This window comes from Lemur catta, chromosome 9, assembly GCF_020740605.2.
Source record: "Lemur catta isolate mLemCat1 chromosome 9, mLemCat1.pri, whole genome shotgun sequence".
Taxonomy (NCBI): Eukaryota; Metazoa; Chordata; class Mammalia; order Primates; family Lemuridae; genus Lemur; species Lemur catta.
The window spans coordinates 30,487,140-30,504,377 of NC_059136.1; the positions used below are offsets into that span (position 1 = coordinate 30,487,140).

Genomic DNA, 17,238 nt, shown 5'->3' on the forward strand with positions numbered 1-17,238 from the left:
GAAACCAAAGTGAGCATTCTGTCCAGCGTCACACAGTTTTGAGTGCTGGACTTGGGATGTGGACTCAGGCGTTTTGGCTCAAATACATAGACTGCTCTGTTAATAGTTATAGACATTATAAAACATACATAAAGTTTCAGTTCCAAAAGAATGAAGTAAGAAAGGTAAAGAGGAATTTTCCTATTTTCTTCCCAAATTTCGGTGGGTATGTACCTTCCACTTTGGAGCCCATTGATCTGCCTGGTGTTAGGCATCTCTTTCTGAGGTGTAGACCGATCCCATCCCTGTCCCGAAGGCGGCTTGGCAATGCCTACTTCCCCTTCTGCACCCTGACTTCCTCCCACTTGCCCATCTGTGAGTCTATAGGAACTTGCGAAGGTCCTGGTGTGTTGTGCTCTCACAATCTCTCATACAGGTTCTTTTAGCTTGGAATGCCTCTCTGTCCTTTCCCTTCCGAGTAACTTCAGTCACGTATAGTTTTTTCCTGGAGCACGTGCAGCCCCCAAACCAGCAGGGGCCCCTATCACATCATCAGCCCCTTCTCTATGGAATGCCGAAAGCCTCTCCTATGCCAGAGATTTCTGCTTATCTTCAAACCGCAGATCCATCCCTCCTTTCCAGCCTCCCGGCAGACCCGAGCTCCTCTCCTGTGCCATGAACGTGCTTCAGTGTGTTGGAGGTGCTTGCTGGTGTGTGTGTGTGTCTCCCCATAGGCTGACAGCTCTGAAGGGAGGACCTCATGCTTTCACCAGGGCCTGGTTCCCTGTAGATGGAATAGAATCATTCACATCTCTCTTTTTTTTTCACTGAAGTCCAGGGCCAAACTCCAGTCCTTGGTGGATATGCCATAAACAGGCCAAATAACTTGTTTGTGAGGGTATGTCATCTTACGACTCTGTCTCCCGTGCTTAGAACAGTGCCAGGCACACAGCAGGTGCTCAGTAAATATCTTGTGAGTGAATGCACTGATCCTCATGGAGCGGGAACTCGGATTGTTCTATGTCTAATGGGTGAGAAACTCAATGTTAATGTGTTTTATAACTTCCATTTATATCTCTCTGTGGAGTGGGTCCAGTGACTTGGATGGGGCCTCAGGTATGTTTTGCCAACTGTCTGTCTGCCAGCCACACCTCTCCAGCACATTTTTTGACTCTGTAGTTGCTTTAGTTCTTTTCTTCTTCTTCTCCCCTGCTTTTCACATTTTGCCTTCAGCTAGCAGTTTTTTCACATGTATTTAAGGGTTATGTATGCAAGTTACCTCTCATTTGCTGGTGCTGCTTGGTCATCTGAACTAGAAACCTCAGAGTCACCCTTAATTCCTCCTTTTGTCTCATCCACAAATTTAACAGTCCCCTCGTCCTGCTGACTTGTCCTCCAGGCGGTCCTGGAGCCCTTCCCCTCTCTCACACTCTTCCCACTGCCCCAGGTCTGCGTTCATCATCTCTCACGTGGACTGTCTTGCAGTGGCCTTCAGCCTGGCCGCTCTGCTTCCAGACCTGCTCCCTGTTGGCGCATCCTCACAGAGCGGAGTAACACACAAAAGGGGCCATGTCACCCCTCATGGTCCTCCGTGGCCACCCGTCCCCTGCCACTGCTGGGCATGGGCAGATCTCTCCCTGTCCTGAGATTGACTACTTTGTCTCAGGCCGCTGCCTCCGCATGCCCTTTGCCCCTGCTTGTCCCATGGATTCTTTTGTGCAGGCGGCGCTTTCTTCCTGGAAAGCCCCCTTCGACCCCCTAAGCCAGCTAATGAATTCTTTCTTCTTTCCAGCCAGCTCAGGACCTGCAACGTAAGGAGCCCTGGTAAATGTCTGCTGGGTGAAAATACCTGTGTGTGACCTTTATTACTCCAGTAGCTTCTGATGCTTTATAAATAAGGTTCAGATAAATGATAGCAAGAAACATGGTCAGAGTTGTTTAGAGAGGGAAGAAAGTATGGGTCCTGGAGTCCTGAGCCCATGGGGAACTCCAGCAGGCCCTAGAGATGGGCTACTACGAGCAAACTGTGGGTATAACTCAAGCTGCTAGGTTTTACAGCTTGTGTTTACATACTTCCAAACTTCCCAGAGGCCGTGCACTCCAGAACTTCCCAGAGATTTATGGAGTTCCAGACTCTTGGGGCAGCCAGGTGGTAAAGCTCCCTCCCTCAGCAAGGTCCACAGTGACGCTGCTGCCGCTTCTGTGTGCCCGCCCACACCAGCTGCTCTGCTCCTACCACCGTGTGGTTTCTTCCTTAGGTGAAGAAACAGAAGCTTTGTAGGCAAAGGAAGCTCCTGAGCCCAGCTAGCAAGCAGCTGTTGGAGCATGGATTCCAGTCCAGATCCTTTGGACTTCCCAGCTCAAGCTCTTGCCATGGACCCGGTAGTATTTTCAGATGCTAGTCTTGATTTGCTGATCCTCTGATTCTTGTCCCTGCCTTGCCCCAGAGTCATGTGAATTAAAACCTCCGATCCTGCTGGTAATTAAGTCTTCCAGTGAGACATGTGAGATAATTAGATACAGAGCTGGCACTGTGCTCCCACCTCTGTCTACTGCTGGCTAACTATGACTCTTAGTGACCAAATGACACACTGGCAGAATCCCACCCAAGCAGGACTTCATGCCAGGACTTCTGTAAGGGAGACTCTCTTCTTCAGCATCTTGGAGGCCAGCCTGGGGGCTGTTGGCTTTCAGAGACTGTGTGGTAGAGGGCTTTCCTTCCAGTGCTGTTGTCTGAAGTTCGGTGGGCTGCCTGCCACTTCCCAGGGTGGAGGGCCCGGGGCTTGCCTGGGTGCAATGCACCCTGTGACACAGTGGGGCATTACTCTAATTAATGGTCCTTCCTGAGGACAAATGGCTGCTGTGCATGATAACCCCATTTTGAAAGAGTTCTTTCTCTCTCACTGTGATGACCCCTGGGACCTGAGAAGTACTGGAAGGGTAGCCCATGGCCTGTGGCCCAGCAGCCTTTGAAGCAAGATATACTGCTAGGCCTGGCACACCAAGATCTCCAGCAGGTTGGCTGAAGTTGAGGGCTCTATGAGATCCTTGCAAATTCTCTTCTCCTCTTTTTCCTCCTGCCTCTTGAGCTTGTGCTATTGTTGGTCTCCAAGCCAGACTTTGGGGATCAAAGTTGAATACGACAAGACTCTTCCCTTGAGCAGCTGAGTGTCTGGAGAGGAAGACAAGGATGTCAGTAAATAACAAAATATGATGGAGGGGTGAACTGCATGTAGAGGAAGCAGGGCAGGACCTCATGTCTGCTGGGGCACCTCCTGGCAGGCTTCCTGGAGGGAGGAGTCCGCGAATTCCATCTCTAAGGATTACTTGACATTGGGGGAGGAGGTGGGATCGGCATTTTTCTCATGATAGTTTGTGCAAAAGTCTGCAGGTGTGGAGATGTGGGCACATTTGAGGAGGTTTGGGTAGTTCACTGCAGTTAGAATTTAGGGCAGCTGGGGGTGACATGCAAGGCAAAGGCTTGTGCCCTTCATAGGTTTATTCACACAGCCATCTCTCTTTGTGGGAACACTGTGCTGGGAGCAGTGTTCCCTGTCCCTCCCCCACAGCAAGAGCGACAGGAAGATGTGAGAAGGCCTGAGGGAAGAGGGAAGGGAAGAGCCATGCGTATTCAGCAGGTTAGACAGAATTAGTGTGGGTCTAATAAGTGCCTTAAACTGCTGTATTAGCAGGGTGGAATGAATTGGTGGCAGAGTCCCAGAATATTATCCCTTATCAGTCTGCTGTTCTGACAACTGCTCTGGGCTTTTTATTAATGTGGCTGGTAACACTTTACTCTCTGGGGTGTTCTGAGATTTAATTAGTCCTTGGGCAATTTAGAATAGGTACTTTAGAATATTAGTGCAGTGTTAATTATATATGAATGCATATGAACTAATTTCTACAAATGTGTGATTGCATTTACACTTAACTCTTCATCTGCCTGGCACCAATTCAACATACTTTGTGTGAATAACACGTTACATATAGGTAGTTCTGCTCGGGGGGGGGAATTCAAGGGTGAAAAAGGAGGACACAGATCCCACCCACTGAGAGTACAGGGTTGGAAAATAAGGAAGGATCCCTTGTAAAGGAACACTTCTAGAAGAGGAGGAGATGGTGAGCAAAGAGTAGGAAGATTTTGCTGTAAAAAGAACTCACTTCAGAGACTTTGTATCAGATGGGCTTTGTTTTTCTTAGTAAGGTGAGAGAAGCTTGTCAGAGTTAAGGACGTGTGTGTGCGTGTGCACATGCATGCACGCTGAGGCTAAGAAGAACGGGAACTTTCCGAACCCTGCTGTGGGTCATTCACGAATGCATCAGAAGCATCGAGTGACCTGTTGGTGAGTCAGGCATGTAGTGGTGTGCTGACTGTGAACAGAGATCCAAGCAGTACAGCTGCTCAGAGCGTAGTGGGCTGGGCAGAAACGACTCCGACACTCTGGGGTTAGTGTGAGGAGAGGCTGGCAGAGGCTCCCCAGGGTCTTGAGGGAGCTCTGGCAAGGGGCTTCTGCAGTGGCCTGGAGAGCAGCTGGTGGCCTGTGCTCTTTGAGTGCACTGGGGCAGGGGGTTGAAGGCCATGTAGGTCTCGTGTTCTGAAGAGTGAGGGTGAGGGTGAGGGCAGGGGAGCTTTAGCACAGCAAGAGGAAATAGTATGTGCCAAGGCACAGAGGAGCTGGCAGGCCACACAGGAAGCTGGTGCAGCTGTCAAGGGAGGGGTGTTTGGTATCTGAATTTAGCGGTGGGAGTTGAAGAAAGGGGATATATCCTAGAGATGCTGAGGACCTGTGATTCACAGGACCTGGGCAGAGGTTGAAGAGGGAGGGAGCGGCGAGGCTGCCCAGGTTTGGGGGCCTGGCTGGATGGTGGCACCCCTGCCAATCTTGAGAGCCCAGGGGAGATGCAGGTTTGGGGGAACAGGATGAGTTAGTTGTGGCCACATGTTGAGTTTGTGGACTGCGGGATGTCCAGGAGGACGTTCTCCCCCGAGCCCACCTGGGGTCCTCAGCCGGGGAGGGGCATGAGGGGACGGGTCTTCGTGGAGACTGGGTGGAAGCAGAGGGAGGAAACACTGAGGGTGGTGTCCAGAGGCACGGAGTGCGAGAGGGGTCGCCCTGGAGGAGGTGGGGGGCGGGATGGGTGATGGAAACAGTGTAGGCAGCATCAGGGAGATGAAGCCGGAATGAAGGAGCTGTTGGTGTGGGATGTGCCGCCTCCTTGCTGACTCAGAAGGAGCAGTATCAGCAGGGTGGGGGTCAGCGGGGGGTGCTTGAATGGGATTGGGGAAGGTGGGTTGGGGACGGAAAGAGGAGTCATCAGAGGTGACCAAGAGGATCGTCTAGTGCGGCCGGCAGAAAGCAGATGGCACATTTGGGGGGACTCAAGGGGTTAACAAAGAGATGATTGTAAAGGCGTGAGCAGGTTTAGGCAGTGTTGTCACAGTGTGGTACTAGGGGGAGCTGGGGACAGTGGGGTGCTGTGGCCAGCGTAGGTAAAGAGGCAAGAGAGGACAGTCACCATTTTGCTGAGAGCGAGTGCTCTGGCCCCTGGTAGAGAATGAAGTCAGCCTGTGATGACCTGGCAGAGAGCGAGTCCGGAGAGTAAGTGCCCACCCCCACGTTCCTCCTCCCTTTTCCTTCTGCTGATGCCTCCATTGGCCAAACCCAGCTGGAAGCCAGAGGGCAGCGGGGCCCATCATGTGCTCCTACAGGCCAGCCTCAGGGAGCCGGGTGGAGCTGGGTGGAGGGTAGACCTGGAGAGGCAAGTGGGACCTCTCCAGACCTCACCCAGGGGACACTGGGTGTTTGCTCATCATCCACCCCTAAAAGGGCCACATGCTGGTCTTGCTGCTTAAGTAACGGCCACCTCCAGTTTCACAGCCAGCACCTCACTGCTGCGAGGGCGCCAGGCCCTGTCACAGGAGGAGGGGTTTCAGCACCGCAGGGCACGCGCAGCCACTCTCGAACATCTGCTTCACTCTTTCAGGTTTGCGTTCCATGTTGTGCAGTGTCATCGCTTTTTTTAAACGCTGTCGTTTCAGAAGGAAATGAAATATAAAGAATTATGTTAATGTGCTAGGGTTGAAGAGCAATGTTGCATGGATGTCAAGAAATTAAAAGTTATAGTTCTCAGAAGTCTGCGTCTCAGGAAAACACACAAAGCTAGGTGGTAGGGTGAGGCAGGTGCTCAGCTGCAGCTTTTTTATTAATACAAACCAAATGAAACCATCAGAAAGTAGTAATTCCAACCTCAGGCTTGAGTTCGACTTGCTTATATATTTTCAGGCATGAAGTCAACAGACTGACGTGCAGCACGTGTGTCCTGAGGGCCTACTGTGTGTGCTCCCCCGTGTGAGCGAGGGGTTCTGCATCTGTTCCCTCACGTGAATCTTACAGTGACTCATTCCGCAGATGCAGATCCTAAGTTTAGAGAGTTCCAAATTCATCAGATGCCCTTGACTCCAAATCCTGTGCTTTCTACCATGCCTTCTCAAAACAGTGGCTTTCAGTTAAAGCAGTATTTGACATAGTACATTGTACATCTTGATTCGGTAGCTTTAACTCTGTTTCTAGGGCCCTTTAAAGGGGCTCCGTGGCTGAAGCTGGAGGGATACCCAGGAGAGGGGTATCGAGAGGGGGAGGCTGGCAGGGAGCCCACCCACTATAATCAGAGAAGTCATGTCCTTTTATAGATTATTTATAGTCAAATTGCCTAAAGAGTTCACTTGAAAAAGGTCTCACTACTAAAATAACTTAGGAAACCACTGTCCCAGTGCACTGAGAATCACAATTGGATTTAGACAGTGATGCAACAGGGTGTGAAATGTGATGGACAAGGGGACGTCAGCTAAGGGCCTTGTTTTCTGGAAGAGCACATTCATAAGCGCCTTGAAGGAATAACATGAAATGTAAAAAGGTTGGTTAAAAAGCTGTGCAGTGTGTGTAATAGAGTCGCAGGTGCCGATGTTTGTGAAAGTGCTTTGCAAACTGTCATGTACCACTCAGAAGATAAGATATCATTACAGTACTGTAGTTTATCTCCGTTTTGTGATATTGATTAAAGGAAAAATACCAGACGGGCATAGACCACTGTTAGATATTTCAGCTTGAAACCCGCCGTTGCTGATGGGGTCAATACTGGCCTCCCTTCCTGTGCCCAGGCTCACGCAGGGTAGGGCCTTAAAGCAAGCACTGGGGTGGGACGTCATCCACTCCGTTCTTCTGCCTTTTAAGCATCTCAGACAGATTTCAGCTATTGATCTCACTGAAATTACATCCTGTTTTCTCTTGGATAAAGAATCTTTTCTAAAGCTCAGTGAAGATACTTTTAGACATTTAATACACTTTGAAAACAAAATACTACCTTAGAATTGTGTAATTAACACTTGTCCATGAAGCAGGCTCTTTGGAAGGTGGTTCATCTTGGAAACGGCCTCTAGAGGACTTGGAGTTTGACCTGGGTCCCCCCACACCTGCCCTGGCACCCTTCAGTGTCTTTATTCTCCACATTTGGATGTGATTATTAAAAGACATCCGCTTGCCAGCTGTCCTCTGCCAGGCACTCTGCCTAGGCCCAGGGGTTCAACCGGGCATTCTTTGAAACAAGCATAAATAAACTCCAAAATTTCCTGTCTGTATTTCACCTGGGGGTCTGACTCTGACTTATATCCTGTCATCTTGGAAGAGCAACTTTTAGTGGCTGTGTTTATTGCCAGAGGGTTTAGTCTGTCTCAGTGCAGGGGCAATAGACATTTATTGGTTTAACAGAACTCTGACTTTCTTTACTTCCCAAGAACTGCCTCTTCATAGCGAGGGGCATCGGTGTGGAGCTGGAAGAGCTGGGCACACCGTTGACAGGCCATGATGGGATTTTAAGTGCCTGGCCCTGGGTGCTGGGCCGGGTCGGCAGTCTGTTGTGCCTGGGAGCCAGCTGTGCAGTTGACTGTTCGGTGTGTCTTCATGGGCTGAAGTGAGGCCATTTATCTGCATAAAGTGATTTGGAGCAAATGGCCTCTTGCTGTTTATGGATGCTCGGCTGAGGATGCGCAGAGCAAATGCCAGCCTTTATTTCATCCACCTCAGCCTTCAGCACAGGTGGACCTGGGTGCCCTCCATCAGAGGGAGGTGGACCGGGAGGAAAGGGGCTGCTTAGAGGCAGTGTTCAGGGGCTGGTCCACTAGTCAGGCCCATCTGTTCTCTCCACCCCCGTAAGACATTAGGCTTTGCTGTTTGACTCATCCCGTCGTGGCGCCGGCTGTTCACTTGGTTCCTCTCTGTGCACTTTGTCTAAACTTCTGCTCTTATGCAGACAGCATCAGAGGCAGGAGAGGGGTGCGGGGAGCGCTTGCTTTGCACTGGACTTAGATGTGATGCTGGGTCTGCCACCGATGGATGGGGCAGAGTGTCTGGGCCATGTCACCTCTTCCCCTCACTGAGCCTTGGTCTCCTGATCTTTATAAAGGGCTCAGGAGCAGTCCTGCCTCCTTAGGGTGTTGAGGACTGAAGGAGTTGATGGTGAGTGCAGCATGCTGAGTGGCTGGGGCAGTGATTAGTGTTTGCGCATGTGCCACCCAGGTGAGCCTCTGAGCTGCCCGAGGGCAGGGAGCACGCCTGGCTCTTCTCTGGGTCTGCAGTGCCTGGCACAGGGCCAGACACATAAGAGGCCTTGCTGTTTGTTTGATGACTGGATTACTTTCCATTTTGTGAGGTTTGAGGCCCTTCCTCTCTTTCCCCACTTTACTGAATATCTATGAAGCACTGGGCACAGTAGAAATCTTCCGATGAAATCAGCTAAATCCTGCCTGGTCTTACTGAGTTTACATCCTATCAGGGGAGACAGATAAGAGACAAAAAAATATATAAATAAGGCACTCATAGTAACTTCCTCAGCAGTAGGGAATGTTTGTGTGAGAGATGTTTGTTAGAACTTAGAGCACTGGACCACACTACAGATGGTCCCCAACTGTGGTGGTTCAACTTATAATTTTTCAACTTTACTATGGTGCAAAAGTGATGTGTATTCAATAGAACATCGAATTTTAGATTTTGATCTTTTATTTTTATTTTTTATCATAAAATTTATATTTTTATTATTATAAAACAGGCTTTGTGTTAGATGATTTTGCCCAACTATAGGCAGGGCATAAGGTGTTCTGAACACGTTTAAGGTAGGTGAGGCTAAACTATGATGTTCAGTATAGAAGGTATATTAAATGCATTTTTTTCCCCTGAGACAAGGTCTCTGTCACCCGGGCTAGAGTGCAATGGCGTCATCATAGCTCACTGTAGCTTCAGACTCCCAGGCACAAGTGATTCTCTTGCCACAGCCTCCTGAGTAGCTGGGACTCCAGGCATGCACCGCCATGCTCAGCCAATTTTTCTGTGTTTTGTAGAGATGGTGCCTGGCTGTTGCTTAGGCTTTGTCTCGAACTCCTGACCTCAAGTGATCCTCCCACCTCGGCTTCCCAAAGTGCTAGGATTTATAGGGATGAGCCACTGCAGCGGCCTTAAATGCATTTTTGACTTGATGATATTCTCAACTTTATGTGGGTTTATCAGGACATAACCTCATCATTAAGTCGAGGAGCATCTGTATTTAACAACTCAAACTTTCTCTGCTTCCTAAAGACTTATGATGCTTTTTCTAGGCTCAGGTAAAATAATTACATTCTAACATACTATGGAATTTACTTATTTATTATGTTTTTAAATCTATTTTTGTCTTTCCCGACTAGCACGTAAACTCCCAAGGGCAGGGATCTCTCTTTGTTTTGTGCACTAAAGCATTGCAAATGCTAGACCAGTGCTGGTCACTGTGTAAGTATCTGTTGAATGAACTGTGGCTAGAAAGGAACAAGTTAATTCTGTAATGCTTACGTAATTTCCAAGTAAATATTTATTTATTTTGTGGAGAAATGACATTTTGTTTGAAACACTCAGGAAAATTTGGAAATAGAGAATAAAAATGAGAATAGAAAGTGAGCTCACAAAGAGAATGTTATTTATATTAAGTAGTAGAGCATGAATAACTGTTGAACTTGATATTGGAAACGGAAAGTCTGTTTTTAGAGGAGACATACTTGGTATGGATACCAAATTAAGGAGAGGGTAACTAGCAAGCGGGAATAGAAACAGAAGAGGCAGACTTGAAATCAGACCCAAGGATGACCTGGCTCTTCCTAGACATGACCAGGTACTGTTCTGCAAATAAGTGTGCACAGAGCCTGTTTAATCTGTCTTGGGTTCTAGCAGTGTCAGGAAAGGAGGGTGGTCTGGAGGGGGTGTCCCCATAGTGCCCAAAGAACCGACATATCCTGGGATAGTGTGCGTGGGGAGTGTGGGTGAGAGCCAGGATGTGGCTGGGGAGATTCCTTTTGAGTTCTTAGGGCTCGCTTCTCTCCCAACTCCCGAAAGACCAGTGGTGCTGGCAGTGGAGCCCGTACTGATTAAATCACAGTCACCTATAGGGACTGGAAACCAGGGGTGTGACTCCCTGTTTCATTGAAAACACCAGGATAAAAGATTGGAGAGGCGGGAGACATAGAGGAAGAAGGCAGTCTGGAGTAGGAAGCATGCAGAGACTCAGACTCCCCTAATATTGTACCTCTCTTCTGTTGCTACCTTTGCACAAGGTAACAAGTGGCTGGTCCACTCACCCAGAGTGTGAGTGTCTGCAAAATGTCCTCTTCTGTCTGTGTTGTCTATCAAGCTTGTGGCCATGGATCTGCTCATGGTAGCCATGGTTGAGGCGGTCTGCAATTTAGTTAGTCAGGCCCATGGCTGACAAAAGCTCAGAGGGCTCTCATGCATGTCCAGTGCAAGTTGGGCAGGATTGCTTGTTTCTAAGCAGGTCACCATGCTGTCTGATTTGTAGTGGTGGGGTCCCTTGTCCTGGAGTGGTTTACAGGTAGTATAGACAGCTTTTCTTTGAGAGGGTTAGGTAATAACTTCCTGATGACTGGGAGTTGTACAAAATGACTCCCCAACATCCATCTGCCCCTAAATCCTTAGGGTCACTGAATCTGGATTAGAACCCAGACCTTTTGTTGTTATTGTTAGCATGTTACTATATCACTGCTGAAGAAATTTCTAATCTTAATTGTTAATAACGCTAGCTGGTACATTATGTTATATATTTATTCAATTGTATGGCAGAAATGGTAAAAATCTTAAAATCGAAGCTAAGTCTCAATATATTTTGAATTGAAAGAATTGAAAGGTTTTGTTCATTGGGAGAACGTGTGGGTGGGGCTTTCTCACATCTCTCCGGAGAGCACTGTGGCTCCTGCTGCAGACAGAATCCATACTGCAAGGGTTTCACGGGAGCATTAGATGCTCTGGTGGTCACGTTAGAACCACCAGATGCTCAGGAGCAGAGGTGGGAGGCTCTGCCCCAAGATTATCTCTGACTGCTAACCTAATTTCATCTGATCCTTACAATTTCTAAAATTGGTGCCCATCAGGGCTGACTGCTAAAACAGGAGGGTGAGAGTAGCTGTGAAGATGTGTGGCTGGAGCCTTTAGGGGTGGTGTTCCAGAAATGTTTCCAGAAGGTAGAGAAGACGATCATTGATGGGCTATTTAATATGCACCAGGGACTTTCTCAGAAATTGTGTTCTTTTGTTCTCACAACAATCTTTTGAGATCCATTTCATGATTTTTATTTTTTATGAGCAGTTTATGGAGACTAATCAATTGTCCAAAGTCCCATTTTAAGTGGTTGAGTGGTGTCTAACCCTGGCTTCTGGGTCTCTGAAACACAGCATGTCACACTGCCTCTCTGCTGTGGTTCCATTAACCGGCCCTTCGGCCGCACACAGCAGCCCATTTGCGGCGTGCTCACAGCACGACTGCATCCAGCAACCATACACGAGAGGGAGAACCAAACCCATCATAGAGCTATTGAATTTTCAAAAGAAAAGGAAGCTAGAGGGAAGGTAGGCGTTAGCTGAGGGAAAAAGCAGAAAAGTTTAAAAAGTCAATAACTCAGAGGAAGCAGCAGACTATTAAAAACACCTTATTCAAAGGCCATGATACGTGCGAAGATGAGAAATGCCAAGCACTCAAAAAAGCTCCCATCAGCACGACTTCTGGGCCGAGTCCAGGAGGCATTTCAGTGGAGAAAAGGCAACTTTGAAAAGTACAATGATGGGTCAAGTGAGGATGCAGGACAACCAGGTCAAGTGGGAACAAGGACTTTGATGTCCAAATGGGAGTGAGCAGAAAATTACCAGTAAGACATTAATAAAATGTCTTTCTCTTTTACCCTCCATCTTCCTGCTTTCCACAAAGAAGGACTGAGCACCTACTATGTGCTAGACTCAATGCTGGAAATGAAAAATATGTAGCTGTGTTCAAGGCTGTGAGGAGCACAGCACATGAGGGAGTGTGGTGGACAACATGATATTCCTTTGCGTGAAACAATTGCATTTGTAGGCCACAGTCTCTGGGTGGCATTTGAGTCTACATGCCAGTCCTTCTCCAGGCTCATGTCTCACCCCCATCTCCTGAGTGTTACCCGGAGTTATTAGCTCCTTCCTAAGTGCACTGGCTACTTGCCTCTGAGCCAATGCGATGCTCTTCCTCTATGGGGGCCGTGTTCTCTCCACAGTGCTACAGGCCTCAAGGGATTGGTTAAGATCATCTCCAAGAATCATTGTCAAGGCTGTTCAGTGCAGTGGCTGGCATGTGGTGCCTGAATCAGTGGGAAAAGTTAGTGTTGAAGCTTCCGAAGCTCTTGAGAATAGGATGAAGCTTGCATGGACTGGAGATCCTTGTTGCATGAAGCCACAGAGAATTGATGAGGGACATGGGGGCTTGGAGATGTGCATTTGGGGCAGTCTTGTGGAGGGGGAGTATCTTAGCTTGGGATTCCATGGAAGCATCCTTGGCTGCAGACAGTTTGTCTGGGTGGTAGTCCCAGGAAGCATGAGTGGGGGGTGGGATGGGGAAGAGAGAGACAGGGCAGGAGGAAAGCCAAGGCTTGTTATTGGGGTCCCTGCTGTGGGCAGTGGGGGTTTGAGTCTCAAGACAGTCACAGTGACTCCCAGAACTGCCCTCTCAGACAGTCCAGAGTGCTGGCTCTACCTTAGCTGCTGCCAGAGTCACATGTGGGCTGTGGGGGTACAATGAGAGCCCCACTGGCATTTGCCACAGGGAGGGCCAGGGCCTACACAGAACACACTTGAGGCTGGGGCTGTGCAGCGGGTTGAGGGCACGTGGTGTTCTGTCCCTACTATCTGCCTCTCCTGTTCCTCATCCCCGCCCCTGCTTCTCTCCTTGCCTCCTCCTCTTCCCTCCGTCTTCCTTGCATAACAGTTCCATCTCTCTGCATATGACGGCCTTAGAATTTAGAGATGCAGCAGTTGCTTAGTCAGACTTCCCACGTGGCTCAGAGTCTTTTCCATAGCATCAGAAATGGTGTCTGAGACTTCCTGGAAAACCCTCCTCAGAAACACATCTCCAAAAAACACCCCTCCGCTTGTTAGACAGATCTGTTGGAAATATCTTTCTCTGCGCTGAGATCTATCACTGGGGACTGTTACCAATTGGTCCTAGCTTTATGTTTTTGAGCACAACAGAGCAGGTCTTCTTTATCATGTGGTTTAGGCCCTTTGTCTGCTATAGGCCTATGTTAGGCTTAATAAAACAACAACAGGACATGGACCCAACCTCCTCCGTACCCAATCACAGTGTGGATGAGGCATATAAACAGGTAATTGCAAGCAGCGTGGGAAGTCCAACCATCGAGATGGTGATGTGTGTGTGTCTATAGAGAGAATGGAGGAGGTACAAAGGTGAAGGGTGCAGAGAGTATCGAAGAGGAGGGGAAATCCTTGCTGCCTTTTGGTTTGGCATCTGGACAAGCAGGGGTGTGTGGATTAGGGTGTTGTGCACTACATGGACCTGTGTGCAAAGGCCGATGGGCCGTACACGGCATGGGGTGTTTGGTCAACTTGTGGTTCAATATTGTTGAAGCCCAAAGGAGTGAGGAGGTAAATATGCAAGGGCATATGCTTGGAAGTCATGGCCTCGGTGGTGCAGGGATAGTGGGAGAGGTGATTTATGGCAAATCTTGGAGGACTTTATCTAGCATTTTCTCCCAGTGGAGATGGGAGGGAAGCCATTGAAGGATTTTAAGCAGGAGAGTGACAGGATTAGATTTGGATTTTACATTGACTCTTGGGTCAATGTAGAGGATGGTTTGGAGAGTGTGTTAGTCAAGATACTGTTAGTAGAGGCACCAGTTAAAAATGAATTTAACAGTGAGAATGTGTGCCCTCTGGTGTAACAAGATGCCAGCAGCAGCGGTTCCAGGGCTGGGTCATGGGTACATCTGTGCCATTAAAGCCCCAGATCCATCTCTCTCTTGCTGGTTTTCAGGCATCGATGTGGTCTTTCACTCGGCCTCTCATGCTCTTCATAGTTGCTGGGTGGTTGCTCAGTTTCAGGCAGTGGACACAGCAATCCCCCGCTGAAGAAGAGAGGCAGTACTTTCCTCTTTAGGAAGGAAGCTGTTCCCAGAAGCCCCCAGCACCCTTCTCCCCAGACCCTTGTAGGCCAAGCCATCCTGTAGCCCTAGATGTCAGGATGGCTGGAGCAGCATTCTGAGCGTCTGTCGTAGGAGGTAGCATTGCCCTTAAGGAGGGACGGGTGTTGGGAATGGGTGGGTGGGTACCAACAGTGTGCATCCCAGAGCAGCCAGAGGGATGGACACCCAGGTAGGAGCTGTTGGGATGGTTAGGGTAAGAGATGAGATTCTTATTTCATCTTCTCCACTGGGGCCAACTCGGGCCTCTACCTGGTTTTCATCTGACGTGGCTGCAAACCTTCACCCACCCCATCCTCTTCCCCAGGCACCCAGTTCTTAACATGCGATGCCTAAAGCAGACTCTAGATGTAGCTTATCCAGCGTGGAGCGTGGCGATCTCTCCAGCTCCTTCTCATTAATGCAGGCGAGCACTGTGTGTGTGTGCGCTTGTTTGTTTTTAGTTGATTCCTGCTGTTAACCTGGGTTAAGCTTATGGCAAGCTCTGATTCTCGCGTCTTTCTTTTTTTTGTGTGAACATATCTATTCCTGGCATATCACCCACATATTGAATTGTATCCCACGGTGAATTCTGTTATAAAGTGAAACATCATTTTCAAAGCAAAAAAATTTTGTAATATGTTGTTTCTACCTTTTTATTATAGCATCCAGTATATTCTGCTATAGTTATTTATGCGTGTGTATCACCCAACATGTAGGCTGCAAAAAAGAACTTCTGTGATTCAGGCAATTTGTAGGCCTTTTGAAATGTTTTTATTATAGGCACTAAAAAATAAAATACAACAAAAACTGCTGTTAGGCATGATGAAAATCAAGTCTGCAAAATGTAGGCATTGCCAGTGACCTGGGAGATCACTTGTTTTGCCCATTCTTTGGCTTTGTAGGAATCACCTTATTCTTCAAGGGGTGGACATGTGTGATGGTCCTTCACTATTTCCCTCTGGCCTTGGAGGGTGACTTGCCAGTTCTGTCTGATCCATGATCTCATCCAATCATTGTTCTTTGCAGTTTGATATTAACATCCTTAACGCCGATACAAATTGTATGATTAAGGACCTTTCCCTATCAATTAAAAAACTTACGTAAGACTATTTCCACTAGGTCTAAAAATGATCCAAGCACCTGGATTATGGGACAGGCACCCAAAAAATTTTAGTTTGTAGAATACAGGAAATTAGAATGTCCATTTTGATCAATCTGCCTCCTTAGTCCCGTTTTTTCCTTGCTGCTTCTTGAGAGAGCGTCCCTTCCTGAGAACCAGCACTTCTCCATGTTATCTTTCCCCCTCAGGCATCCCGTGCTACACTTCCCTGCAGGACTGGTGTTAGGCAGAGTCGAGTCACAGGGAACAGACTGACCGAATTGCCTCTGGCTGTCTCCCCTTGGCTTCTCCCATTTTTGCCTTATTATGGCCGGTTCCGATTTCACCTCCCTGATGCCCCCACGTTCCAGTGCTTTCCAACCCCCTTTCTATTTGTCCTGCATCCCTTTCACCCACCTGCGCTCTCGTCTGGTGAAGGGTTACGTTGAGCTGTTCCCTGAGCACTTGCCAGATGTTCTGTGGCTTTTTGTGGCTGTGACAGAGAAAACTCCTTTCCCTTCCTTCCCTAGGTTTCCTTCTCACTTAGGAATCCCGGATAGCGTGCTTTCAACAGGTGGCTCCCTTGTTCTTCACTCTAATAGTGAAGCTTTTCCTACCCCTCAGGCTAATGCCAAGTTTGGTCCTGGGGAGTTAGCTGTTGCTCTGCCTGTGGCTGACGGGTTCCGTGAAAACGTGTCGAATCCAGAGAAGGAGAGAAGGGCCGAAATGGTGCCCGCAGAGGGACAGCGGGTCTGTGCTGCGCTGTGGACTGAAGGGCTATGTTTCCTTCCCTGTCCCGTAAGAGCTATGTTTCCTTCCCTGTCCTGTAAGAGCTATGTTTCCAACTCTGTCACTGATATAAAAGGATATTTTATACATCGTGGTATTTGCTCCTTAGGTAATGAGTCTGACCTTGAACTAGAAAAGAAGTATAAGGAAGATGATCGAGAAAAGGCCCCGAAAAGACCACGGACGCAGAAAACAGAGAAAGTCCAGAAGATCTCCCCAGGAAAGGAGGCTGGGCAGCTCTCTGGGGTGAAGAAACCCATCATAAGTGTGGTTTTAACTGCACACGAAGCTATTCCAGGTGACTGCAACGAGTGGGAAATGACAAAATAAGACTCTTTTGGCAAGTCTGTGCCAAGGGCAGCCTGACGTAATGGTCTGAGTCAGAATATGGGTTTGAACCCTGTGGCTCGAGCAGTGATGGGCTCTCCACTTAATTACTCAGTAATCTGGGTCTGTGGCGGACCTGCTGCTGCCCAGGGCTGCTGCGGACTGTGGCTAGAGGAAGGGTAGTGAGGGCCACTGCCCCTGCTGTGACCGCTCCAGCCACTGGCTGCTGCTCTTGTTCCAGCAGCCCTCCAGGGACGGTTTCTGCTCAGGGACCACTCGTCTTCCGGCCCCTCTGCTGCCAGCGCTTGCTGTCCTGGTGTGAGGATGGCGCATTCAGCCCAGACACCCATGCAGGCTGCTTATCTAAAACCCATGCTCATTTCTCTTTTGTGTTTTTACTGGGGTTCACCAACTACTTTCCATCTCCATTTTCTTTCACATGAAATAGCTGGTAGATATGTTATGCTCTCTTTTTTTAAAAAAGGACTCTTCTGGGACACTTCAGACAAAAAGGA

At 48.5% G+C, this 17,238-nt stretch overlaps 1 protein-coding gene across 14 annotated transcripts in view; it reads left to right on the forward strand.

Annotated features, from left to right (window-relative positions):
- The window catches only part of ZFAT (zinc finger and AT-hook domain containing), a 296,047-nt gene that overhangs the window by 157,851 nt on the left and 120,958 nt on the right, over window positions 1-17,238 (forward strand). For 12 of the 14 annotated variants that reach the window (XR_006737368.1, XM_045561493.1, XM_045561492.1 and 9 more), the window contains one exon: window positions 16,506-16,694. Coding sequence is in view for 12 of the 14 variants with exons in the window: in XM_045561493.1 (XP_045417449.1) it covers window positions 16,506-16,694 (189 nt within the window). In the remaining 2 variants the exon portion in view is untranslated. Of the gene's footprint in view, window positions 1-2,293; window positions 2,362-5,540; window positions 5,580-16,505; window positions 16,695-17,238 lie in introns of those variants that run through there. The other 2 variants (XM_045561504.1, XM_045561502.1) reach the window with 2 other exon arrangements.